Consider the following 26357-nt stretch of genomic DNA (forward strand, 5'->3'; position numbering starts at 1 on the left):
CTTGTGCCTCTGTATCCAAACCAGCAGCTCCTCTGGTCATTTGGCCATTAGTCAGTGGAACAGATACTCATGGAAAAGCTTGGGGTTTGCTCCTTTCTGGAATTCAGGTCTTTTTAATTCAGGTCTTTTTTAAGGTTTCCATTTTAAGCTCAAATGTTGAAGTTCTCTTATTTTCAAAGTTTTTTCTTTATTGTACTTTTTTTCCCCTTTGCTTTGCTAATAGTTGGCAAGATTTGAAGGCAAAGGAAGGTGTGAATATAAAAATGAAAAATAAAGAATGACAGTAGATAGTCAAACATCCTGAATAATATGTTATTGTTTTAAAATATGGTAGTGGATTTAAGGTACTGGTGCTAATTACAGCCTTTGTGATTAGAAGTAATAATTGAAAGTGTAAAATGAGGGCCAGGGAAGAAAAGACCTGCCAGGCTTGTGCTGCTAAAATGCCTGGAGAGGAAATGTTTTGCTTTGGTCATGGCTAACCACACAACTGGAGAGGGAGAGAGGAGACAGAGCTTCTTCTTATTAGGTAGTTGAAAGCAACTCATCCCTGAATTGTGGGAAATGACTGGAAAATCAGGACCTTTTCCTCCCCGTTTTGTCAGCCTGGACTTTTTTAACAGTATTATAAGCTGAGGCTTATGCAGGAAGAAATTTTCAGTTTCTGACAAAATGCTGATTCAGTCAGTGCTGGCAACTGTTTCAAAAAGTTATTTAGTTGTATAAAGTTTTTCAATGCTCTATTTTAAATTTTTGTTCATGCAAAGTCATATTAATATTACTAATTATTTTTAAATATTTCATTTTCATTCTTCAGCTGTTCCATTCTCTGCTTCTTTGTAAAGGTTGCAAGCAACCTTTCACTTTTTCTGGCTTGGCAGATAATGAAAGTCTATTTTCTGCTGAAACAGGAGTGCAATAAAACAGTTGGACTTATAGGTTAATTTCAGCTGCTTTGCATTCTCCTAATAATACACAATTAGAATATTCAACAGATTGCTGGGCTCACTAGTAATATGCAGTTGCACATTGCAGGGAGATAAACCAAATTAATCCACTAGATTTTTTTTTAAAAAACAATGAAATTATCAGTAATTGTACTGGACATATCTGGTAGGTGGCAGATGCCTCAAATTGGAGACCTTTATTAAGAAGCAGTTCCTAATTCCAGTTAGGAATTTTAATTAACATTTCTTTAATATAATATATATGCATGTATATATAGTAAAAGCATAAGTAATAGTAATTAACAGTATTACATTGTCCATTTTTGTAGTGTGCTTAATATACTTAATGCCTCCCCCATCAGAGAGGGGCAGTGTGTGCAGGCTGTGGAGGTGAAGCAGGGCTGCAGAGGTGTCTCAGCTTCTCCCTCAGTCCTGGGAGACTTCTCCTGCTTCTCACTGCAAGCCTGGAGCAGAGCCCTTGACATTTTTGTGTGTTGGCAGTTTTAGTAAGTGCACAGATAAAAACCAGCCCTGTAACCCTGCAACGACTGGCTCATGTTCTGAGTGTGTGTTACAGAATTGTTGGGTTGGAGAAGCCCTCCCAGCCACTGAGTCCAGCCATTCCCCAGCAGTGCCAAGGCCACCCCTGCCCCATGTCCCCAGGTGCCACATCCACACGGATTTCAAACTGTCCCAGCCAGGGAACAGAGCAGCTGTGCAGAGCAGCCAGTTTCTCCAGGAGAAGGCTGGGAGGAGCAGTGCCAGAGGCTTTGCTGAGGTCCCAGCAGGTGACATCCAGCCTGTCCTCACCACCAAAGCAGGTCACCTTGTCACAGGAGGAGAGCAGGTCGGTCAGGCAGGACCTGCCTTTCCCAGCCCCAGGCTGGCCAGACCCGATCTCCAGGTTGTCCTGCTCTGTGAGCTGCCCAGCACTGAGGTCAGGCTGGCACATCTGGAGATCCCCAAAGTGCCCTTGCACCCTTGTGACAGATGGGTGCTGTGTGTTTGATAGCCTGCAGTGACCCAGGCCTGCTGGGAGTTGGCTCAGCGGGCCCTGCTGCCGGCTCTGTGCTGCTCCCTCAGTGCAGCAAGCCAGCTTGCCATCCTTGCAGCTTCACACAAGTCATATTTGTTGACATGTTTTTCTTCTCCAAACATATGTAAAGTAGAAAAAGTAGAAAGCAAGCTGCTTTTCTTTGCCAGTAAAGTTTCACTTTAATGAAATAATTCATATGGAGCTTCAGCTGCTCCTGGGAGGCCGGGAAGAACTGAATGGGGGAAAGCCTTAAAGCCTGTGCACGTGTGTTTGCTTGGAAGGGCTCTTGTTGTGCCTGTTGTAAATGTAATTACTTCCATGCTTCAAAGGTCAGGTGGCAGGGAATGGGCCCATGAGCCAAATGAGATTGAGCATTACAGTCAGTCAAGCATCACATTTATACCTGAGAAAGTACAAAAGGCAAACTAAAAATTAAGAAGGAACCCTTCACTTTAGTCAGAACTCTGGGCAGATATCCTTCCAACTTCTTGTGATTAGGGCAGTGCCCTTTTTGTTGAGGAAAAGGTTAAGGGATCCATCGAAGGTAGCGTTATTAAAATGTCAGCAGGAGGTTATAATCAGCATGGAAGGGATATTAAATAGTTCACAATGCAAGGGTGAGGAAGGCAGAAAACGTCAACAGAACTGAAGAAGATAATTCCAGCCTTCCTGTTAAAAACAAATTTGCCATGCTTGTATGGAAAGTACTTACAAATAAACTGGCAGCTAGGATGTGATGTCCAAAATAGCACAGCTCACAGCTGGCAGAACAGAGGAAGGAATGTCAGTGTTTAAAAGAGAACGTGGAGCAGCTCAGTATCATCCCTTGTCTTTAATGGATGCTTCAGAGAAAATGACCTGTTTGTTTTTAGCGGGTGGTTACACAGTTTCAATGTCACCGGCAGAACTCTGGATAGTTTATCATTTTTAAGTTGAAAGCCAGCTGTATCACGGAGGGAAAGGGATTAGTTTCCTGTCAGCTTCCTTTTTGGAAAAAGCAATGTGTGCACACTGCAAATATTTCCAGCTTGGGTTAAGTATGTTTGAAAATACCTTTTGGTTGGAGTCATATTTTGATGGGCAAAGAGAGAGGACTTGCTTTCAGTTTTACATGTTTATAGAAGCATTTTAAGAAATCTAAGGGGCTTTTTTAGTTCTCCTTCCCTTTAAAAAGTACAAACTGTTCAAGCTGGGAGAGTTTGGCCGGGGTTAACCCTCAGCTCTTCAGTGAGTGGAGAACATTCTTTCAGAAATTGCTCTGTAGTTTTTGAAGGGACAGCTGAGAGACAACAGGAGGGCTTTGGTTTTTAAGTACAGATGAACGAAGGAAAAAAATACAGGGTGTGGTGGGAATGTGGAGTTTTACTTCTTTGGAGTTTGGATGTACCGTTCCTAAAACAAAAGGTAGGGAAGAGCTGCTTGTATTGGTGCATGTGTGAAGTGTTTGCTGAGTCTTTTCAGGAATTAAAAAAAAAATAAATCGTTTTTCTGTCAATGCTCTGTGTACACTGGATGAGACAGACAGTGAGTAGTGCTGTGAAACATTAAAAGATGGAGAGTGAAAGTGCGTGTATTGCAATGTGAGCGTGTCCTCCTGCAAATACAACCCAAATACAAATTGCTGTTAGTCATCAGTACTTCAGAATACACCTAGGGCTTGGTTTTACAATGTTTCCTATTGTGTGCAACCCTTTGAATAGAAAAGGTGTTTTTCCTTTCCTTTATTCCTTAGCAATAACAGCGTTAGTGTGAAAACAAAGTAGTCTCTTTGCTAGATGGGTGCTATTGAGCTTTCTTCATCTGAAACCATGTTGCTTTCATTAGCTAGAAACACCATCCCTTGGGATGCTTTTACTCCAAAACCTACCAAAAGTATCCCATGGGAGCAGTCTTTCACTAGCAGGGAAATAAATGAGATTATTGTATCATTGGAGTTGGAAGTACTTTTTCCCGACTTTGGTTTTTAGAAACATAGCTCTCAAGATCCATTAAATCCCTATCTCCATGAAAGTAATCCTTTTATGTCAAATTGTAATATATGGGTAAGAAAATATTGCTTTAATTGGTCAAAGCAAAGAAAGACATAAATAAGCATCTGTCATTTTGAATGGAGAAGCTTGGAAATAAGCAGTCTTATAAGAAATTAGAAGTTTTCATGCATTTTACAGAGTAGCTCCTGAGTGACTTACTCAGGATGTTATTAGTAATTAGTGTATAAAGTTAAATAATGCTTGAAACCTCCATTCCCCTATTTGACTCATGCTCTAAAGATGTCACAGGCTTGACAGATTGAGACTTGCAAAAAGTACAGCAAAAACTGCAGCAAAAACTGAGGTGCTTGTCATGAAAGCCACATTACTTGTAACACCTGCATGCGAACAGCAAAATTTGCTGGATGCCTACCCAAAATGAAACTAAAGCAGAACCGTGCTGTTTGCTGGGGAGAATTTCGGTGTGCTGGGCTCACCCGAGGCTTTTGCTGTCTCTCTTTTGTTGTGCAGCGTTGAGGGGGAGGCTCCCAGCAGCGAGACCGGCACGTCCCTGGATAGCCCGTCCGGCTACCCGCAGGGCCCTATAACGCACAGCTCCGCCCTGAGCCCCGAGCACTACGAGCACCCCTACGGGCTCTACTCCATCGCGCCGGGCCAGCAGCGAGCCCGCCGGCCCAAGCTGCAGCACTCCACCTCCATCCTGCGCAAACAGGCCGAGGAGGAGGCCATCAAACGGTCCCGATCGCTTTCCGAGAGCTATGAACTCTCTTCAGACCTACAGGATAAGCAGGTATTTGAGCTCTGGTACCTCGTTTGTGTCTGTGTATTGGGAGAAGTCTTTTCTAGCATCACTTCACTTGGGACTTTTAACTCTGTTATTCTTTGTCCCCTGCTTGAGAAATGTGTATTCTTTGTCTCCCTCCTAGAGAAAAGTGTAAAAGATATTAACAGTTTAATTAAGATTTAGTAGTTTTAGCAGTTAATACTGTTAAAAGTAAAAACAGTTCTTGGAACTGAGATTGTATGCTCCAGGAGTGTACTAGAATGTAATCATGAAAAACATTTTTCTAAGAAAATGAGTCATTTTGAAACCCAGGTGTTTTTGTTGTCGCAGAAAGGAAGAACTTATTGCAACTGATATTCTCTTATATCTGTGAGGTGAATTAATATACTTCTGTATTTTATGGTGGAATTTGCAGATGACTATTCAGTTCATCATTGGAGTTTTGAGGTTGTACTTTCAAAATCAATACATATAAAGTATATTAAAGAGGTTACAAGAGTTAAACGTTTTTGTGAGACTTTCCCCTTGTCCCGAGCGGCACGAAGTGACGAGGGCTGCGTGTGTTCCCTGGCAGGTGGAGATGCTAGAACGGAAGTATGGGGGCCGTCTGATCACCAGACATGCTGCCCGCACCATCCAGACCGCCTTCCGCCAGTATCAGATGAACAAGAACTTCGAGCGCCTGCGCAGTTCTATGTCCGAGAACCGCATGTCAAGGCGCATCGTCCTGTCCAATATGAGAATGCAGTTTTCCTTTGAAGGACCTGAGAAAGTCCACAGCTCCTACTTCGAGGGGAAGCAAGTTTCTGTTACAAATGATGGGTCAAAGCTGGGCTCCCTGGTACCGTCGGAGTGCAATGAGCTCGGCGACACGGCTACCATGAAGTCCCCGGCGGCGTCCACTGATTTCACTGATGCCATAACAGAACTGGAGGATGCTTTTTCCAGGCAGGTGAAATCCCTGGCGGAATCCATCGACGACGCGCTGAACTGCCGCAGTCTGCATTCGGATGAAATCCAGAGCGCGGAGCAGGTCAGGAGCCGGGAGATGGAGAGGGAGAGCTGCGCCCCGAGCAAAGCGGCGATGCACAACGTGGATCACAGGAAGCTGGACGAGATGACGGCATCCTACAGCGATGTCACGTTGTACATCGACGAGGAGGAGCTGTCCCCGCCCCTGCCGCTCTCCCAGTCCGTGGACAGGCCGTCCAGCACGGAGTCGGACTTGAGGCTCCGCTCCGTCAACTCTTCCCAAGAGTACTGGTCCATGACCCACAAAGACGATAAGTTAGACACTGATACGAGCTGCAGGAGTACCCCATCACTGGAATGCCAGGAGCAGAGGATGAGGATGGATCACCTGCCCCTGCTCACCATCGAGCCGCCCAGTGACAGTTCCGTGGACTTGAGCGATCGCTCGGAGAGGGGCTCATTAAAGAGACAGAATGCGTACGACCGAGGCATCCCCAGCCAGCAAGGCAGCCCTAAACATATCCCTCACAGCATTCCTGCCAAGATCATCACCCGGGAGGAGCAGGAGGCCAGGCACAGGGCTAGGCCCATAGACAGTCACTTGGCCATCAATGGCACAGCAAACAGGCAAAGCAAATCAGAGTCTGATTACTCTGATGGAGACAACGACAGCATCAACAGCACTTCCAATTCCAATGATACAATAAATTGCAGCTCAGAATCCTCTTCTAGGGACAGCCTAAGGGAGCAAACCTTGAGCAAACAAACCTACCACAAAGAGACTCGCAACAGCTGGGATTCCCCTGCCTTCAGTAACGATGTTATCAGGAAACGCCATTATAGGATTGGGCTGAATCTTTTTAACAAGTAAGTACAGCAGTTCCTGCCTTCCTCTCAGTGTCACTGAGAATGGACCAGGAGTATTCTTCTTGTAACAGGTAAGGTAAGACTGGTGTCTGGTACTGACCTTTCAGTGAATAAACAAGGGGCTTGTGGTGACTGTTCATGTTCAAGTTTAAGTTGATGTCTTCATAGTTTAACAGCTTCAGGAGAAAAAGAAAAAATGTAATTATGAGTGTAGGAATGGTGGTAAATTATTGAAGATTAATCCAACTCCCTTCTTGGGGAAAAATATGGTGGCTTGATCCTGATCCATTTTTTGGTGTTATGTTATAAAAAATTCAGATTTCTTCCTGCCCTAATCATGTAGGTGGTGTAAAACTCATTGGATAGGAATTAGAAACAGCATGCAGCATATGATGAGTTTCCTGTTTAACACTGGCAGGACCTGGAATTTGTTCAGTAGATTTCATTAAAACTGTGATGCTTAAAGCCAATGCACTGAATATTTTGTATACTAAATGAATATTTATCATTTATCACAGAACTATCACAAAATTCGTATTTCTGCCTATGACTAATAGTTTCCTTATGTTTTCCCTGTGGCTTGAGTTATTTCAGGCCTCCTTTTCAGATAGCAGTGCTTTGATGTATTTGGATTGATAGGTTGGTGGTTCCTCGTGTATTTGTTCTAACATTAGAGTCAGTTAAAGCTTTTTGGTGCCATCACATGAGCTGAGCATTACAGCCCCAAGTTTGGCTGTAAACACTTTCAGGTTTAGTTTTTAATCTGTGTGAAAATGCCTTTATGGGAGCTTCCAGCCAATTTGAATTATGCAAGTCACAGGATCACTGCTTGTGAAGTTGAATGGGTAGGAAAATACATCAATTAGCTCTTTTTTAGAAAATTTGAAAATAACATCCTTGGCAGGGCAGGTGGGGAGGAAAGTGTTGGTGCTGGTGGCTGACATTTAACACTTGGTGTTTGCCTGGGTTTTGCACAGCAATTGAGCCTCGAGCAGTCAATGCTCAGTGAGCCTCAGGCTTGGTAAGAGACTTTTGAGTCTGCTGCAGGAGGGTGTAGGGAAAAAGTGAATGGAAAAAGTGCCCAGGCAGCATGCAGGGGTGAATGAGAGCATTGGAGCTGTCAGGTGCTGCTAGTGACACATCAGTAGGAGGCTGAAAGTGAAAAATAAACATCAGGAACAGACAAGAATAGAGGCAGTTGTTTGAAACAGATCAAAGTGACCTTGCTGCACAGATTTGCACAAAGATAAACCTGTTTTCTGTATTGTTCTGAGGTGATGAGCAGCTCCTCAGCAGTGAGTGCTGCAGGACAGGACTCTGCAGAACTCCAGGCAGCACCTCTGAGTGCATCTTCTGCTCTGTGTGATTTCCTTTTCTCCACTGCATTTTATCTCCAGCATTGAAAGCAAAGTGAAGATTGTCATTACTCTCTGCTAAGTCAGTGTGATTCTATTGATTCCTTGGACAGTCCCCACATTTCCTACATATCCCACATGTCTTGGGTGTTGATTGTGGCCCTTCAAGTCTGAGGATTGTGACATTTTCCTTAATGTGCAGTGTCAGGTATTGAACTGTCATAGAGTGGATGGTACATAAGTCTGTAAATTCTTTTGAGAAGGGAGCTGGAGAACCTTCAAAGCTTTATTCTTGTGAAAGCTCAGGAGTCCCTAGAGAGGTCATCAGGTGGGATTGCAAATTGCATCTTGAGGTGAGTGGTCAGTGCAGTGGCCAGGTCAATGCAGCAGAGTCACTTCATTGTCTTTTCACCACATTATCTTCACAACAGATTTATGATCAGAAACCGAGGGAGCAGTGACAGCGTTGGCAGCAGCTCCTGGGAGGATGTGTGCTCCACCCAGGAGGAAGCACTGAAAGAAGTGGCTTTGAACTTAGCTAGTACAAAAAGGCAACTTTTTTTTTCCAAATGTCTGCATCTACCAGAGGAAATTTTAGGCATGTGTTTTACAAGGAGTTCACGTTAATTTCATCGTGTCTTTGAAATCTTTCTTGCAAATTAAGATCCCAAGCCTTAATTAACAAATGTCCTTTCTTTGTGGTACATGAAGCTTGGCTGAAATGCAAAGAATTAAGAACCTTAAAGAAGTGCATAAATTGTAGCAAATACTTCTTGCTTTGTTCAGCAGAAGTGGTAAAAAGGATTAGGATTTTAAAAGCATGGGAAGTCACTATCATCTTAATTGAAATTTCAGTTTTTAGCTTTTCTGGCTTTCCTATTTTAATAACAATTTTCAGAAGCCAAAGGACAGTTTTCTTATCAGAGACTCTTTGTTAGGATAGGCAGTTATGGGTGGGGTAAAAGTTGAGCACAGCTGGTGGTCCAGTTCACTTAAACACCGATAGATGCAAAACATCAGGAGCACAGAGCTCCCAGGAGAATGGACAACACAGGACATTGGGAAAAAATTATAGGTAATTGAAAATCACTTTTCTGGGAGTTCTATGGGAAGGTGTCCCTACCCATGGCAGGGGGTTTGGAAGAAATCATTTTTAGGATCCCTCCCAGCCCAAACCATTCTGTGACTCCGTGATCATCACTTGATAATGGAATTTTTTTCAAAGTGTAACTTGGCCTTCAATTTGGAACCTGAGTGTTGATTAAAGTGCACTTGCACTTTTCAAAGGCATTTTATAGTAGCCCCTAAGCTAGAAGGTAAAGTATCCCCCAAAATGGAATGATTTCTGCCAAAGAAATTGCAAGTGAGTAACAGCTTCTGTGCACTGCCGTGCCTCTGAATGGCAGCAGTGATTCCCCCTGGCAGTGGGCTGGCAGTGTGTGTTCCCATTCATTCCTCCCCAAAGCAAGGGCTGCAGGTGCATGCCCAGAGTGCAGCAGCTCCCACGGAGCCTTGGGCAGGCCAGCTGTGTTGAATTGGGCATTTTCTTCAGTGGAGCTGGAAAGAGATGTGGACTGGGAGAAATGCACTAGAAACCATTCCTCCCTCACAGGCAGAAGGAAAACACTACCTAGAAAGGTTTATTTTGCAGGCTGAAAATCCTGCCAATGCAAATCCATCCTTTGAGACTGGTTTGCTTATAAACAAGGTTTCAAGAGGCCTTTTGACTGCTGCTTTCAAAACAAAAACAAGGAGCAAAAGAAAGAAAAAAGAGCTGTGATTTCATTCTCCTGTTTGTTTTGACTGCAGGCTGGAAATACCAGGTTTACCAGTTATTGCACCCCATTCTGGTAGGATTTTCAGGTTCCATCCTGCTACTGATGCACTGATGGTTCTGAGAGATTAATTAGAAGTGTTTAACCTCAGCAGTGTGAGATGTGTCCTGCCCATGGGTCAGCAGTGCAGGGCTGGCATTCTGTGCACGGGGATTGCCACAGAGCCTGGTGCCACCAGGGGCGTGACAGCAGCTCTGGGGCCCTGCCAAGAGTTGGTGGCTGCCAGGTGTGTTTGTTGCTAACACTGCCTGGGTTACTGTGTCCCCTGGCCGCGGTGACACAGCCGGCAGGGCCATGGCAGGGACAGGGACAGGGACAGGGCAGTGCCTGCTCAGCACTCCTGGGCACGGGGCACAAACACCTCCCGTGCTAACAAAGCAGTGTCAGCAAAATGGGGACAACATCTGAGTGGTTTGAGAACTTGTTGCAGCTGTGCCTGGTGTTCTAGAAGATGGGAGATAAGGGTTGGCATTGCTCAGACTCAGTTTTTAATCTAGCAGAGCCTGGAGTCATGTTTAGTGTCTTCTCTGGGATATCAGCTGTTGGCAGGCACTGGAAATGGTCCTCCCATCTGGCAGGGTTCCTGTGGCATTGTGTTCCTTGCCATGGGAGCCAGTCTTGCTGGTGCTGATTGCTGACATTGCTGGTGAGGAGAGGCTGCAAAGTGCAGCTCAGGGGCTGTTTCACTGCTCTGAGCTTAATGCCAGGGCATAGTTTAGGCTTTTCATCCTAATCCTACATGTACTTCTTGGGGATACATGAACCACCACTTTACAGTGCTAGAACAGAGCCTGGACCAGCAATAATTTTACAATAAATTTTCCCAGATTCCTTTCCCCCTCCACCTCCCTTCTTTTGTCCTCTTTTCCTCTCTGGAAAGGGCAGTGACAGATGGAGAACTGTTCCTCACGTGTCCTCAGTGCATTACAATGCTCTGTGCTGAAGGGTTTGCTGTAGCTTCTTTTATAAAAGCCATTATCAAGGTTCCTGCTATTCCAAAGTTCTCCTGAAGGATTTATTGACAGAGATAAAAAGGCTCCAGTATCTGTTTGCAATATGCAATGATGTATCATCATTAGCCCTGAAAGCCCTACTGGCTTCCTTTATTGCACAATGGGGATGATTTTATTCCAATTTAAAACCCACTGTTGATATGAATTGGATACTAATTCCAGGAGCAGACTTTTTCCAACATTTCTGGATTTCCCCAGAATATTAATTTAAGAAGGGTTTTTTTTTTCTATTTTACTAAGCAGATGTGAGAGGAATTTGCTGAGTGCTGGTGGGATTATACCAAAGACAATATTACAAATTACAGTTTCTAGATAAATTCTTGTTGGAAATCTGAGGCACACAATAATAATATTGTGAGAAAGCACATTTTTCATTTTCCATGAAAGCAGCTTTAACTGTTCAACAGAGGTATAAGGTTTCCATCATTTTCCATCTCCAGGTAGAGACTGAAGGTAATTTGGATTCCTGCATACTGTCACACTCAGAAAGTGCTGCAAGTTTGGTTTCTATTTGAAATCCTTAAAAGTTTCCAAATGTTGCTTACATGGTTTGTAAAAAATAGTTTTGCAAGTAGTCATTAATTTAACTCCTGTAATAAGTGCAGTAATCTGGTGTTCTTAATTTACACCCATCATACTCATAATGAATTTCAGTGAAGATGCTGAACATACTTCTGTATTGCCTAGAGTCAGTCCCATCCATTCCAGTATCTGGTCTCTAAACATGTGCTTTTGGACCGTCCTCCTTTCAATTTGAATTTGGAAGCTTATTGGAAACATTTCTAATGATGTTAAACTTTGTAAAACAGATTGAGTAGGAGGGAGAATGTGTAAATCAAACTGAGTTTGTTCTCCTTACCTTTGAACCAATTCTTTTCTTTTGCCAGCTGATCCCTAATATCTTCAATGATTTTTTTGAATGATTTGATAGAAAGAGGAAGGGGGAGAGAAGGGGCTTGGCCAGGATTTCACAACAGAGCCATTTGCTGTCCTCGTGTGTGTGCTAAGAGGGACTTTACTGTTGTTGCAACATCTGGACTGCAGATTATTCAGGCGCAGTCGGTTCCAACAAAAATTAAAATCAAAGCACTCCATGTAACTTGTCCTCTAACATGCCGAGGAGTTAGTAAGAGGAGAAGAATGTTCTTAGCATGACTCTCATTATTTCTAAAAACATTTAGCCCTAAGTGAGAACACCCAAAGAAAAAAAAGCTTTGTGTGTTTTGCTTTGTTCTGTGCATGTTTTATCTTTTCTCCCGGAGGAGCCATTTTTCCTCCTTTTTTTTCCAAAACAAGTGCTTGGATTAGCATAAATTATATCCCATCCAAAGCAGCTGAAATGTAGAACCAATAGTAAATTGAAGCTCTGGGTTCAAATATGGGCATGGGGATTCCTTTTATTGCCATTAAAAGGCAATATAAACTTCCCCAAATGTTGGAAGCAAATGTGGCTTTGCTGGAAGCAGCAATAGCTGAGTGTGAGTGGCCCTGGATCCCTGCAAGAGCCATTACCTCATCCCTGCCTCCAGCTCCTGCTGCCCTTAAACATTCCAGGCACACTCCTGCCTCCCTGCTACGTGCCAGGAATGGGAGCTGAGCCCTGACAATGCCTGCGTGCCTCCTGTTGGAAAATGAGCCCATGAATGGTGGAATTTCGCTGCCTGAGCAGCTCCAGACAGCGGCTGATGGGGCTCCAGGTGCCTGAATTGGAATTCCTTCTGTCCAAACATCTCCAGTCCAAACATCTCCATGTTTTTTTTTTTTGAAGGTGACAGATGTGACCAGCTGCCTTTGCAGGAATGCAGGGGACAGTTGGAATAGGGACATGGGAAGGCTGTGTAGGAAAAAGGGTTGAGGAAAAGGGAAGGTCCCATCAATGCTTTCTTGTGTAACAGTTCATATCTACCAATTCAATTGGGGATTTGTAGGTCGTGATTGGCTAATCAGGAGATGTTTAATCTGTACTTGCACAAAAGGTGTCCCTTTCAAAGGGAATGTGATTGTCAGAGTTTCCCATTTTTACTCAGCAGAGTTGCAGAACTTGAAGCTGAAGTGCTTCTGTTTGGTGTAAGTGTGGTGAGGGTGTGGAAAGAGGATTTAGGGCAGGGACACGAGAAGACATAAGGACAGGGACTGTTCCTTAATTTAAAGGACACAGTCATCCTAAAGTGTTGTTCCTGACAACACTTGCATAAACATGAGGGCAACACTCAGCCCTGGCACACAGTTCTGAGAGAGGCAGCCAGTTCTCCATATGTCTTGTCCCAAAGTGGAATGTGCTTTGCTCTGCTGGCAGCTACAAACTCCTGCCCCTGCTCTGTGAGAAATGCAGCAGGGTCAGAGGAGGTGAGAACAACCTCAGAGAGTGTTTTGGTCGGTTAATTTAACTAAAAAATTCCCTTCTTACTGCTTTCTTTCTTGTGAGGAAGGAAGGAGTGGGGGGACAAAGAAGCAGGCTGCCCACTGCCAAGGGAGGGAATAAAGAGGAGGTAGGAAATGCTCTGGAGGATGACTCAGGGCTGCTTTCACTAGCAAGGACATGTCCAGCTACTGCACTGGAGTGCTTGGGGTGTGCCTCTGTGCCTCTCCACTGTGCTGCCTGCTCTGTTCCTCAGGAGTGATGCTTCTTACACATTCTGAAACACTTAAACTCCATTTCCCCTCCTTGATTAGAATGAGGCAGACTTTCTGCTCAGGGGCATTTAGGTGCCTTTGATACACTTTTTGCCCTTTGATACACTTTTTACCCTTTTATAATCAGCTCTGATACAGGCAATAACTTTTGAGACCAACCTAAACATCCAGTAGCAGTAATAATGTTCAATGTATAATTTCCTGGCACCTTGTTAGGAAATGATGCCATAAAGAAACTGGTTGGCCAGGCAGAAAGTCATGGTAGAACCATGTAGGTCAGCGGCTCAATTTTATGAAAATATACATCTACAGAGTTTCCTCTCTTTATTTTGCTCCCTCACCAAACAGAACCAGGCACTGAGATCACTTCCTGGTGAATTCTTTCCTTAGTGGCATGAGTGGAAATTAACTTTTTGTGAACAGAGGTTACTCCAGGTAATTTGGTGTGATTGCAAGTGTGCCCTGACCTTTCCATCAATGGTGGGAGGTCTTCAATGAACTTCAGAGAATTAATATCCTAATGTGGGAGAAACCATCCCCACTGGGGGCAAACTGTAGTGCTCCTGCCCAAATCATGGGAATAACTATCTTCCTGTTCCCATGAGATGCAGAGGAGAGAAATGTGCTCTTTCCTGGCTTATTCTCCTGACCCAGGGATTTCTTCTTGTAATTACCAGAAGATGCAATTTACAGCAGTTTTTCTTTCTCTTCATTGAATAGTTGTGCAATTGAGAAAAGCACAGCTCAGGGTTCCCACTCAGTTTCTCTCCTTTTCCTCCTCTCAATCCCCTTTTGCCTCACTGTGGAGTGAACTCTGACAAGTTGTTTTGGCACTAGTTTGGGCAGTATTTTAAGGATAGTGGTTTTTTCCTTCTTAGCCAGAAGGTTTAAAATAGACCTAGGGATTCTCTTGGCTTCACTGCAGCAGCAGTGGGCTCTTCAGCAAAAGCAAAGCAAAAAGTACAACCATAGAAACAAAACTGAGCTGTGTGCCACACTAAGGAGAATGTTCAACTAACTTGTTATTGCCAGCCTGGTGCTTTAAAAATATTTAACTTCTTCAATGATTCTAAGAAAAGTCTTAGGGTCTTGCATTAAAAAAGCCATCCCTGTTTTTTAGTGTTGAAGTAATGCTTATTTTTGTGACAACTGTAAATATTTTCAAAATGAGATCGCTGGTATCAAAGGCAAGCGAGATTATTATTATTATTTCTTTTTTTACAGAGGGCTGGCATCATAGCTGCATTAAACACTCCACCTCTGACATGAAAAGATTTCTTTGGCAGCTGTATGTTTGTGAAGTGTTCCTGTTTGCAGTGGGTTTCTAACAGCCTCTAAGAAATGTTTCTACTTCTGGTTTGCTCTTTTTCAAATTGTCTCAGTTTCCCTGTAGCAGAGACAAGGAACCAACAAGCATAGGTGTGCCTTCAGAAATCCTGGAGTTACAGAAGTGTCAGCAAGCTTCTCTCTCTCAGTCAGGCTGGCTTTGCCCCCTTGCCTTAGAGCAGTGTGCTTGTGGTTATTTACACTGTTCATAAATCCGTGCTTTAATTCAGATGATGCTTCTGGCATTGCTGGGTATTGGAAATGGCCCATGCTCATTTGTTAATGAATGCTCTCATTTTACAGCTCTCTTACTGTCTGAGCTGTAAAAGGAAATACAAAGATTTCATGTGGTTTGGGGTGTTTGTAAGCTTTACATATTCAGCTTATATTCACATTCAGGAACAAGCAAGGCTTTATCCACCTTTGTGCTGTGGTTTTGTGGCAGGTTTCTGTTTCAGGCAGTGCTTGCTACTCCTTCTCTCCTCTTGGCTGCTGTGGACACAGGCACTTTATCCACACTGTGGCTTGGATACTACAATGGTGGTGCAGCTGTGGGGAGTGCTTGACTGGATTAAAAAAAATACTAATAAAAACCAAGCCAAACCAAACCATGCTGCAAAAAAAAAAAAAAAAAAAGCACCAAAAATCAAAACATAACAACAACAACAAAAAAAAAGAAACAAAAAAGAAACCCAAACCCAAAACACCTTTTTGGGCTCGTTCAGTTTGTCAGGAAGCCCCAAACCAGCAACAGGAATGTGAGAAGAGCCTGCTGGCACTGCCTCTGGAGTGCTCACCAGCTCAGCACTGGGGCTTACTGGGTTTGTCCTGGCTGCACCAGTAAACCCAGGGGATACCAGAGCATCCTGTGCTGATCCCTCTTCCCATCCAGAATCCAATTTGATGGAGCTTTTCCTCCACCAAATTCATTTGTCAGAATCATTGCAGTGTTTTTGTAAAAGCAATATTTCTTGAAAATTTAAGGAGAACAGTTTGGATTTGTATAGGAAGTCAATCAGGTTTTCCCTTTCCCTTCTTCCAAGGAGGAACTGTCTCTGCCTCCCTTCTCAAACTCTGGCAGGTCTTGAGCCCTTCAGGATCTGGCCAGTACTCTCTAAGAAATGAGCTTATTAAAATATACTGGCTTGATGTGTTATTTTGAAGTTTGCATTAATCCTTCCATCATTTTATGTCCCTTAGAAGTCACTTTAAACTAGCTTAAATGTCTTGTTATTAATCAGTTTCTGGCAAGATCCTTAGTCCTTTAATCAGCCTCTGAGAATATTATGAAAAAATTTTGCACATCTTCTGGTGTTGATTTTTTCTTCTTCTTTCAGTAGATCCTTGTGATTTTTTTATATTTTTTTGGTTGATTGTTTCATTTTAGGTTGTTTTGTTGGGTTTTTTTTTGAGACAGAAGACCTTTTTAAACTCATTTTGGAAGCAACCTTGTAAATATCAAAAGTTCTCTAAATAACTACATCATCAGCTATGCAAGGTGCTCATGTTAGAGGGTTTATTTTGATATTAGTTAATGTATTCAAATCTGAAAATAACTGCTCTGCTTCTGCTGCTTCCTCCATTGCTATTTATAGATTCCTTATCTTGTCTGTTATTGGTCTGTGTAATTAACAAGCCATCAGTGGGAATTTTCCTAATCACAAAAGACTCTTAGTTGTAAGTACAAAACAGTTCTGTGCCCAACTCTGAGCAGACAGAAAGGAGGATAACTTATCCAGGGGTCCTGTCCTGTTCAGTCCTGACCCTTGTGTCCCATCCCTTCTGCATCCAGTCAGACACTTGGAAAAGCCAGGCTTTGGTGAAAAGGAAGGTGTGTTCAGTTCAGAACAGCTGGGTTTGCCAGCAGAGAATCCCTGGCTGCTGGTGTTGTTCAACCCTGGCCTCCCCACAGCCTGGCAGATCCCTGCTGTGAAAAACCACCTTGGGAAGGAGCAAATGAGCTTCTGGTGCTTTGCTGGAGGTCAGCACCACAACCTTCACATCCCCCTGTGCATTTAGGGAGCAACTCCTTCAGACTTGGTGGTATTTGAGATTTCTGGTGTTGGAGGTGATTTAAATTTCCATTATCCTATTAGTTCTTCAGTTTCTCTGGTTTTGAAAAGAGACAAAATGCTGCTTATGTTAAAAGCAGAAAGGGAAGGCCCCCTTGAGTAACATTTTTCTCTGAACCTATTGTTAACTTCACTTTTGAAGTAAATTTTCCTTGGAAATGCAGCACTTCAGAACACTCTGGAAGAGTCATCATTTTCTGGTAAGTACTTTTCCTGGTGAATAAGATAATGTCCCTCCTGGTGGGAGGTGGGAAGGAGCTTAAACAACAATAAACCCTGAGCCTGCCTGCCTTACCATGATTGATCAAACAGGGAAGGAGCAGCCTTCATTCCTACAGCCTGGGGGTTCAAGTGTTATTTGCATATAATTGCTGCCAGGTTACAGCTTTTGTAACAAACTGGACTATTTGAAATAATCCTAGACTGCTTTCAAATAATCCCAAACTGCAAAACTCCTTGATATTTCACTCCAGCATGAGGGGAGTATTGATGGGAAAAGAGCTCTTGGCTTCCAGTGTTTTGTAAATGGATTTTTAACTCTGGTTTGGACACTCACCTAGCCTGGATTGAAGGGTATTTGAATCAAGAGACTTCATATTACCAAACCAGGGCAAAGCTTCTTAGGTGAAAAAGCAGACCCTGACTTATGTAAAAATATACAACCAGAGAGGGGCTGATGAAAAAGAAATTATTTTATCTTTGTGATGATTTTAAATGTTTAGGCTTATGCAGGTGTTAGGAATTCAAATTGGTTTTTGGTACAGTAAGTAATGACCCAGCATTTTCTATATGTCAGGGAAAGGTGATCTTTGGATTAAGCTGTGAGTTTTGAGTGCTGTTTTCTACTTTGACAGTCACTGGAGAGGAGCTCTCCTGGGTTTGTATCTCTCTGAATTTACTGGACAAATGCAGCTCACTAACAAGGGGGAATGGAGAAAACTGTTCCTGTTTTTGTTGGGTGCTGTGAATTTAAATTTAGAAAGATTAAGGGTTCTGAAATACAGTTTAAAAGCATATGAACATAGCAATTACATTACTTACAGAAAAGGGACTTTTTAGGATGAAGGAGATTAGTTTTAGAAGATGACCGTGTGTGTAATCTTATTTCAGATGAAAAGAGCCACAAAGCCTGATGCAAGAAATTGAGATTTGAGAACTCCCTTTTGATTAAATTATATATATTTCTCTGATCTAATTCTTAATAGGGCATTAAGTGTATAATAATGGAATGTAAAAGAGTAGGAGAACTGAATGATGATGTATTTAGCAATGTTATTTGCAATTAAAACCCTGGGGAAGGGTTATGGTTGTGTGATCAACCTTGTATAAAAATAGCACGGTCACCTTGTCCTCTTGATTGATTTTGCTTGCCTTAAAGGAAATATCTTTTAGGTCATCCAGCAAGCTGCAAACCACCCACTCTTACAGGTGGACATTATAGCATAATTCCATACAAAATAAAGCTGATGATGGAATTTCTGGTTCTGTAAAGATTCTCCTTGAATATTTTTAAAAGCAGTGATGGTTTTCTGCTGTGTTGCATTGCTGGATGATGCAGTGCACAGTGTGTGCTGTAAGGGGGATTTTGCAGCACTTGAGAATAAAGCAGCATTTGGCTTTATAAGCAATATCTTTTATTGCCAGCTCTGTCCCAACCCTCCTCCTCAGCACACACTTCTTAATAAGTTAAAATGAGTGACTTTGGTTTGCTTTGTTTTGGGATGTGAAAGTGGTTACAGCTAAATCTGGAGCTGTGTAAAGAGATGTAAAACACTGCAGAAACTGGGAAGGTGCTTGTCTGAGGGAGGGAAATCTGGGGCAGTGGGTGTGTTAAAGGAAGGAACTAAAAGTCTCAATTAGATGAGAGGTACACCATTTTTAATTGAGTTTTTTTGCTTGACTGGCTGTAGTTTTCCCCCTTATTTTTTGTTCTCTCAGCTTGCAAGTGACACCACTTCAGATGTTTTTATTCATTAAGTTTAACTTTTGCCAGCAGGCAGGAGGGAGGTCAGGAGAGCTCCTTGTTTCTTGTTTTTCAGCAGCAGCTTTTCAGTTCAGTTTCTGGAAGGTGCCTCTCTCCCAGCAACAGGAGCTTTTAGTAGCTGGTGTTGGGCTTTGTTTCACTGGCACGGGAGGCTGTTTGCATCCACAGCTTCTCCTTGGGAGGTTCTGGAGCAGGGAATGTGTGAAAACAGGCAAAGATGTGTCTCAAAGCTGTCAGCTCTTAGCAGCGAGCAATGCATTCAGCTGGACATTCCTGCAGCTGCACTAGCCCATGCTGCTGGGACATTGGTTAGAAGTGATTGAATATATTCACCATCATCGGCAGAACTGGTGTGGAATTTGAATCAGATGTGATCAGGAGGAATGGAAGCCAAGCCATACTTTTGCCCTGTCATTTCTCCTCAGAAAACCCGAGAAGGGAGTGCAGTACCTGATCGAGCGCGGCTTCGTGCCCGACACGCCCGTGGGGGTTGCGCATTTCCTGCTGCAGAGGAAGGGGCTCAGCCGGCAGATGATCGGAGAGTTCCTGGGCAATCGGCAGAAGCAGTTCAACAGGGACGTGCTGGAGTGAGTATGGTGTGGGAAGGGGGAGCCCTGCCCTCCCTGCTGCACCTGCTGCCTGCGGGTCACAGAAAGGCTGCTTCATTCCCTGCCCCATCCTGCTCTTGGCCAGCCTGTTCCTGCGGGTCCTTAATTGTGCTAATTGCTTCATTTGGAGTCTGCACGTGTGCTTTACACCTTGGAATGGGAAAACACCATTTACACCAGGAATGAGAAAAGGGCTTTTGACACTCTGACAGAATTCACAATAATGGGAAGCCTGTGAGCATTATTGCAGAAGTGATAGTAAAGTTCAGGTGAGGATTGGAAAGGGTGTGAGAAATGCCAGGCTCGTTGTTTTATTGTGCTTTTGCATAAAAGGAAAAATAGTAAAAGCAAGGTGTAAGAATCCCTGTCAAACAACAAACTAAATAACTATTTATTGCAATACAACAGCAAGGGGAATAAGTAGCTTGCTGTTAATCTACATTAGCTACAGTGTTACTGGAAGAAAAATATGAGCTTCTGCAATTTGTCATTGGATATCTATACATTTAAGAAAAAGCTTTTAAAAGTGGATGGTGCTTTCTGTGGTTTCTGCATTACAGTGCTGTTGCTTGCAGTGATTCATGTCTGGTCATTTCAAAACTAAAAGCTAAGCTTAAAGGAAATTTATAAGCCTCTGATTTTAAAGCAGTCTTTAAACAAAGTATTAGAATGACATAGTTCATGTGGCTGATTATATTAAAATGGTTCCCTTTTATTTTTTGTCAGCACTGTATTTTCAGAGCAAGAAAATAATTATTTCTCCATAAATGTTAACTGAAAGTCATGGCAAATGATGTGGAGATGAGAATTACAGTAATAATAAAAGAGTATCCAAACAAGGTTATTTTTTCTCTCTGCAATTAAGAATGTTCCTAGACACAGAGCCATTTGGTACAGATTATTGTGCCTGCTGCAGGCTGTCTGAGATATGATATTTTGAGCAGTATAAACTATTTATTATTGTTGGAGGCATTGTGATAGTTGATTGGCCTGGAAGCACAGAACTAATAATTATTTGTGGCAGTGGTACATCACTTAAAATGATCAGACATTTGTCATTCCAGTGGCTCTTCAGTTAAAAAACACAAGGGTCTGCTCACATGTGCACATTCTCATTGATCTGTTATTTTCAACCTCCCTTCACAGCTTACCTGCAATTATTGCAATTGCTGCTGAAAGTTTAAAAAACAATTCCACGAATCTCCGTCAGATGGAAAATTGAAAAGTTTTTTCTGTTTCAAAATCTTCCCTTTGTACTGTGGTGTTAGAAATGAAGAGACAGGATGTGAATCTGTTTTTGTCCTAGCTGTGTGGTGGATGAGATGGACTTCTCCACAATGGAGCTGGATGAAGCACTCAGGAAATTTCAGGCCCACATCCGTGTCCAAGGAGAAGCCCAGAAGGTGGAGCGGCTCATTGAAGCTTTCAGGTAGGATGTAAAATAAATCCCTCAGTCCCCAGAAACCTGCTGCTTTGCAGTCAGACTGCAGAACTGGGGAACTTGGGCTTATCCAAGTTACTTTCCTGATTATTTTCAGTGTCATCATGAGGTACAAACACTTTCAAATATGTCTTGTTTGGGAGGGGAGGTTGCTAAGTATGGAATAGGAAGTTTCATTTGCTGGTGTTGTTCACGTGTGGCATTTGTATTAATAGAACTTTCTCAGAAGTTCTTTCTGGCATCAGTTGAAAAGATACTCAAGAATTTTTTAACATCTCTAAGAATATATTTGGATTTAGTAGTTTATATGAGTGGAATTAAAAGCCCATGTACTTTCTAGGGAATGTATACTCCTGGCTTTTCATTAAATACTTCAACAACAGTGGGAGAAAGAGGAGTCACTTATCAGTACTGACAGAGCTGTATCCAGGGCAGGATAAGGTGGAAATCACCACATGGCAGTAAGCCAAAATCAATGCTGTGTTCTTACCTGTTGTTGGGGTATTAATCACTGAAAAAAATGGGATACAGAAGTTACTGTAGTAAGTGAAGTTACAGTTAAGGAGAACCCAACTCCTTGCATGTTCAAGGATTGCCTTAGGAAAACATGTGGATGGAAAGCTAAAGCTGTGTGTGGACAGGGAGCAGTAGCTTGCTGAGGCTCTGGATGCAGCAGGTGGGTTATTTGGTGCATTTGAGCAGTGCCTCCCAGCCCTGACAGCCTCCCTGGTGTTCCCAGCCAGCGTTACTGCATCTGCAACCCGGGCGTGGTGCGGCAGTTCCGCAACCCCGACACCATCTTCATCCTGGCCTTCGCCATCATCCTGCTCAACACCGACATGTACAGCCCCAACGTCAAACCCGAGCGCAAGATGAAGCTGGAGGACTTCATCAAGAACCTCAGGGGTAAGAGACCCTCAGGGCAAACTCCTCAAAGCTTTTCCCTGTCACTGTCCCTGCGGGGACACTCTGTGTTTTCTGGGAACGACTTCACGTTGCTGTCACCTGGCTGCCATTTGGACAGACTTCAGTCATTTCTGTAACAGCAAAACCAGAATTAATTGTGTCATATTTTGTCATTTTTATCTTGTCTTTCTTGAATGGATGGATGTATTGTCAGGACCTTTCATTTTAGGACCAGTAAAAACCAGAATACTTTTGGTGTTCAGGAATTTCAGATCTTAAAAGTCCTGGTTGGTGATTTTATTCCCTGAGATTTATATAAGGCAGCAATGAACAACCTGTGCCTAGCAGATGTTCCAGCTTAGCAAAGTTTGTTAGTGCTGAGATTTTATTGTAAAATCCACAAATACTCCAAAGGCCTCATATGCATCTCTTGGCATAATGCTGCAGTTACATTTGTGGAGTTAGCTGCAGTTACATTTGTGGAGTTAGCCACAGCACATTCTGTCAGAAATCCAGCATGCATGCCAGCAGTTCTTGGTACTGCAGGCATTTCTGCAACAGGCTACCTTGCTGCAGTAAATCACTGCATCACAAAGGGTGGGCTGTGGAAGGCTTGGCCATGCGGCACAGAACAGAGGTGGTTTTGCTTGCTTCTATCTGCAAACAAATTGTATTTTATCACTGTGTTTTTTATGGAAGCAGTTGTTGGGCTGGGGTGACAAAGTATTCTATCTTTGCTTCTGAAGGGGAGATAAGAGTTTATTGCTTTAAAACCTGTTTAAAAAAGAGACATGCATCTCTCTGTCCCCAGAAAACCCAACTTTAAGTCACTTAGTGAAATTGGACTCCTTCCATTGCTATTAAAAATTCAGGATCAAGCATTCATGCCATTGGTGTGGCATTTGTTAGAATGCCACGCCAATGGTAATCACACAGTGCTAAACAATAATATTGGATCTGGGCTATTTTGTTAATTTGTTTGTCCAGATTAAACTAGTTCTTTTTGAAATCTTAAATGAAATATTGGTTAAGTAATTTTAATGCATTCATAAGCTTCTCACATAGGAAATTATTTCATGAACCTTGAGTAAGACAGAGGCAAAATGAAATGGTTCTTCTGCTTCCTCCCAGGGGTTTATTCCTAGGAGAATGTCATATGGAGGTTTTAGTGTCTAAAAAGGAATTTAACTCATTGCAGCTTTAATACCAAACAGAGGTGTGAAAGAAAAAGAAAATCCTTTAGTGTAGGAGCATCGGGGGTAGGACAGTTGGGATGGATGGAGAGCAGAGATCTCTGCAGCCAGGACAGGAATTTGGGGTTCATTGCAAAGGGCCTGGGTGCAGGGCCCTGCTGGGAGCTGCCAGGCACAGCTGGAGCAGGACTGAGAGAAGAGAGGGGTGGAGAGGATGAGAGGGTGAGAGAGTAAGAGGGTGAGAGCGTAAGGGAGTAAAAAAGGGTAAGAGAGTAAAAGGGTAAGAGAGCGAGGTTCCCGTTCCAATACCATAAATCTTCTTCTGTGTTGAATATTCTGATTCTCACTAAGCAATTTAGTACAATATACAAATCCTATAGCATTTCCATACAGCCTATAAGAATCATTACATTACTATACTGTGTTATATTTTAAACCCTAAAAACTCCTCTTTGGACCCCTTCTGCCAAGCTGTAGGGTCTGCTCTGACCCTTAGACCTGTCTGCAAACAGAGGGCATTGTTTCATCAAAAAGAAATTACCTTCAGCTGGCCACACCATTGTTTTCCAGTTGTTCAGTAACTGAGGTATCTCAAAGCTTGCTTTCCTTTCAATCTTGCTTATAGTTTCTATATTCTCAAAAACTTTTGCCAGACAATCATATTTATAAGGCTTTCCTGTTTCATCTTCCCCAACACTTTAGGAAATCAGCCTTTTTATGTCTTAGCTCTAGATGGAGTTTTAAAACAAAAAATCCCCAAACCTGGGTGATCTCCATCAATGTCTTGGTGTATGGGCAGCAAGCTTCTGGACCAAAATCAGTGTTTGAATCATGTTCACACCACTTCTTCTCCTGCGTGGCTGAGGCAGCACAAGGGTGCACAGGAGGAGCTGGCTGGCAGCTGGCAGAAACCAGCACAAACATGCAGGCAGGCAGGCAGCACTGGGAGGGCAGGAAAGCAGAGAGTGCCAGGATTTTCTCCTCCCTGCTAACAGCAGCTTGGCCCTGCAGGGGTGGATGATGGGGAGGACATCCCACGGGAGATGCTGATCGGGATCTACGAGCGCATCCGCAAGCGCGAGCTGAAGACCAACGAGGACCACGTGTCCCAGGTGCAGAAGGTGGAGAAGCTCATCGTGGGCAAGAAACCGGTGAGTGCCCTCTGTGTGCCATGGGGAGGGCAGGGCAGGCCAGCAGAGCTGGGCTGCTCCCCACTACAGACTGGCCCACAAATGGCAAAGGGCACAAAGTGCCGCAATCATTCCCTGTAAGGTTGACTTAAATTCTGGAGTGTCCATGCAGATGAATTTTGGTTTTGCAGTTGTGGGTGACATGATGATGTTAGGAGTCTTAAAATCCTTTATTGTGAAGCTTTACAATTCTGAAATACCTGCATTTTAGGCAGTTCTCTTGTTTATTTCTAAAGAATCAAAGTGCTTTGTTAATGTGATATTGTGTAGAGAACTGTATTTCAAAATGTGCACTGTCAGTTACAGCTCCATAATTTACAAGAGTAACAGAGAAGTTCTGTTCATATCAGCATCTTTGTCACCTGCTCAGCTTCCTCCATGACCTGGGATTTGTAAGGGGACGTGGGGTCATTTTATCTCAGGACATTCTGAAATCAGGTCCCAGGGATTCTGATGCTGGGTTTGAGCATCCAAAGATAGGATAGTTGTGGAAAAAGTCCTGAAATATTTTGCTATATAAATGAATCTTGCTATATAAAAGCATCTCTTGGAAAAGGAGAGAGAAAAGAAAGGCCACAGCATTTTGCCTCTGAATGTGGCTCTCAAGATTCTCCCTGTTACAGTTAAAGGGCTTTGAACTGTAATCTCTTCTCAGACAAGCCTTAGTCAGGGGAAGGGGGAAGGGAATGAGGGACCCCACCAAAAATCTAAATTTGGTCTATTTCAAGTAAAGAATATTCTGAGGAGATCTCTTTGAAGAAGCAGAGGAAAGAAAGCAAAATTTTTATAAAAGCTTGTATCTGTTTTTGAAAGGAATGGAAATAAATATTCTGAAGTCAGTATTCATGCACTTAATATGAAACTTTGTTTCTGTAATTGGGGATTTAAGCTTATATATAGGCTTCTGTGGGAGATGTTTTCTTTCCATGTTTCTTTTTTTATTCAGACATGTGGCAATTCAAATCCTAAACTAATCCTGACCTTGTAAATTAAATGGGATTAAGAAAACAATGCCCTTGGTGGAGTCCTAGCTTGAAGGATTCTTCTGGTGGGAGACTTTTTAACTGTGTGCAAGGAATTTAGGGGAACAGGCAAGAGTCTTTATTGATAGCTCTATTTGTTTTTACTTTATAGGCATTTAGTCATAGTCAGAGCGTGCCGTATTTACTTGCTATGATACAGTTCTGTGTTTCTCTGAAGTTTAATCAACTTGTATGTGTCTTTCTACTGTAGATTGGATCTCTGCACCATGGACTTGGTTGTGTAGGTATTTCTCTCCTACTCCTTCAAAATTTATAGTCATTGTAACTGGCAGCATTTTCCTAAACTGGAAATAAGACATTCTGTTACATTTTAAAAATAAAATTTTAAATTACTGATGTTCTTTCAGACAAAATTTTTGTTGTGTTATAGTAAAAACTCTCTAAAGTATAAAGATTTTCTTAAAAATTTATTTCCCAGAGGCTACTTAATTTATTGCCAAGGGTCTTCTAGACCTTTTTAATACACTTTTTATTTATTTGAAATATTATCATCACTGGAGAAATTAGCCAGTAAGGAATAAACAAATAATTAAAATCACAGTTTGCACCTCACCTTCCCACCTGAGCTGTGTGTTTATTCTTTCTGGTCCATTTGAGAATTGAATGATACTCTGGAAAGATACTGCCAGTTAAAGTTCACTTCTGAATGGTAGATGAACATTGAAAATATTGATTCCAGATTTATGTTATAGGCATGGTCAGTGATAAAGATAAACTGTTCTTATAATGCACCAGTTTATGGATTTCTTTAGGTGTTGTTAACGAGATCTCATCATTGCATTTGAAAGAAATTAAGTCTCACTTGTCAGCTTCAGAGACACCTGCAGCAGACATTTCCAATAAGAAAATGGAAACTCAGTCTTGATTTTCTTGCTGGCTTGAGAAATAAGACAGATAGAAAATGCATTTGCTTTGTCCTGATGTCACCATTTTCTTGGTATTAGGGAATGAACAAATTGAATTAATTTGGTGGCTGACAAAAAGTAACTCACAGCATCTCACAAAAGCTAAACTTGCTTTGCATCCTATCTTCTAATAGGATATTATTATTCTGATAATAAAAATGCTCATGGAAGGAACTTTGATGAAGTTTGAATGTCCTGCAAGTTTGTGGCATAAATTCTTTATGTTTGTGTTGTTGGTCCTTTGATGAAAAGGTC

General features: G+C 42.5%; 1 protein-coding gene across 6 annotated transcripts in view; it reads left to right on the forward strand.

Annotated features, from left to right (window-relative positions):
* The window catches only part of IQSEC1 (IQ motif and Sec7 domain ArfGEF 1), a 141314-nt gene that overhangs the window by 94835 nt on the left and 20122 nt on the right, over window positions 1-26357 (forward strand). For all 6 annotated transcript variants that reach the window (XM_071418852.1, XM_071418853.1, XM_071418854.1 and 3 more), the window contains exons 2-8: window positions 4485-4764; window positions 5333-6597; window positions 19242-19403; window positions 20731-20853; window positions 21605-21771; window positions 23976-24115; window positions 25388-25417. In XM_071418852.1, coding sequence (XP_071274953.1) covers window positions 5339-6597; window positions 19242-19403; window positions 20731-20853; window positions 21605-21771; window positions 23976-24115; window positions 25388-25417 — 1881 coding nt within the window. In that variant the 5' untranslated portion in view covers window positions 4485-4764; window positions 5333-5338. The remainder of the gene's footprint in view (window positions 1-4484; window positions 4765-5332; window positions 6598-19241; window positions 19404-20730; window positions 20854-21604; window positions 21772-23975; window positions 24116-25387; window positions 25418-26357) is intronic.

Source organism: Agelaius tricolor, unplaced genomic scaffold (assembly GCF_023055355.1).
Source record: "Agelaius tricolor isolate 1412-34295 unplaced genomic scaffold, bAgeTri1.0.p SCAF_93, whole genome shotgun sequence".
Lineage (NCBI taxonomy): Eukaryota > Metazoa > Chordata > Aves > Passeriformes > Icteridae > Agelaius > Agelaius tricolor.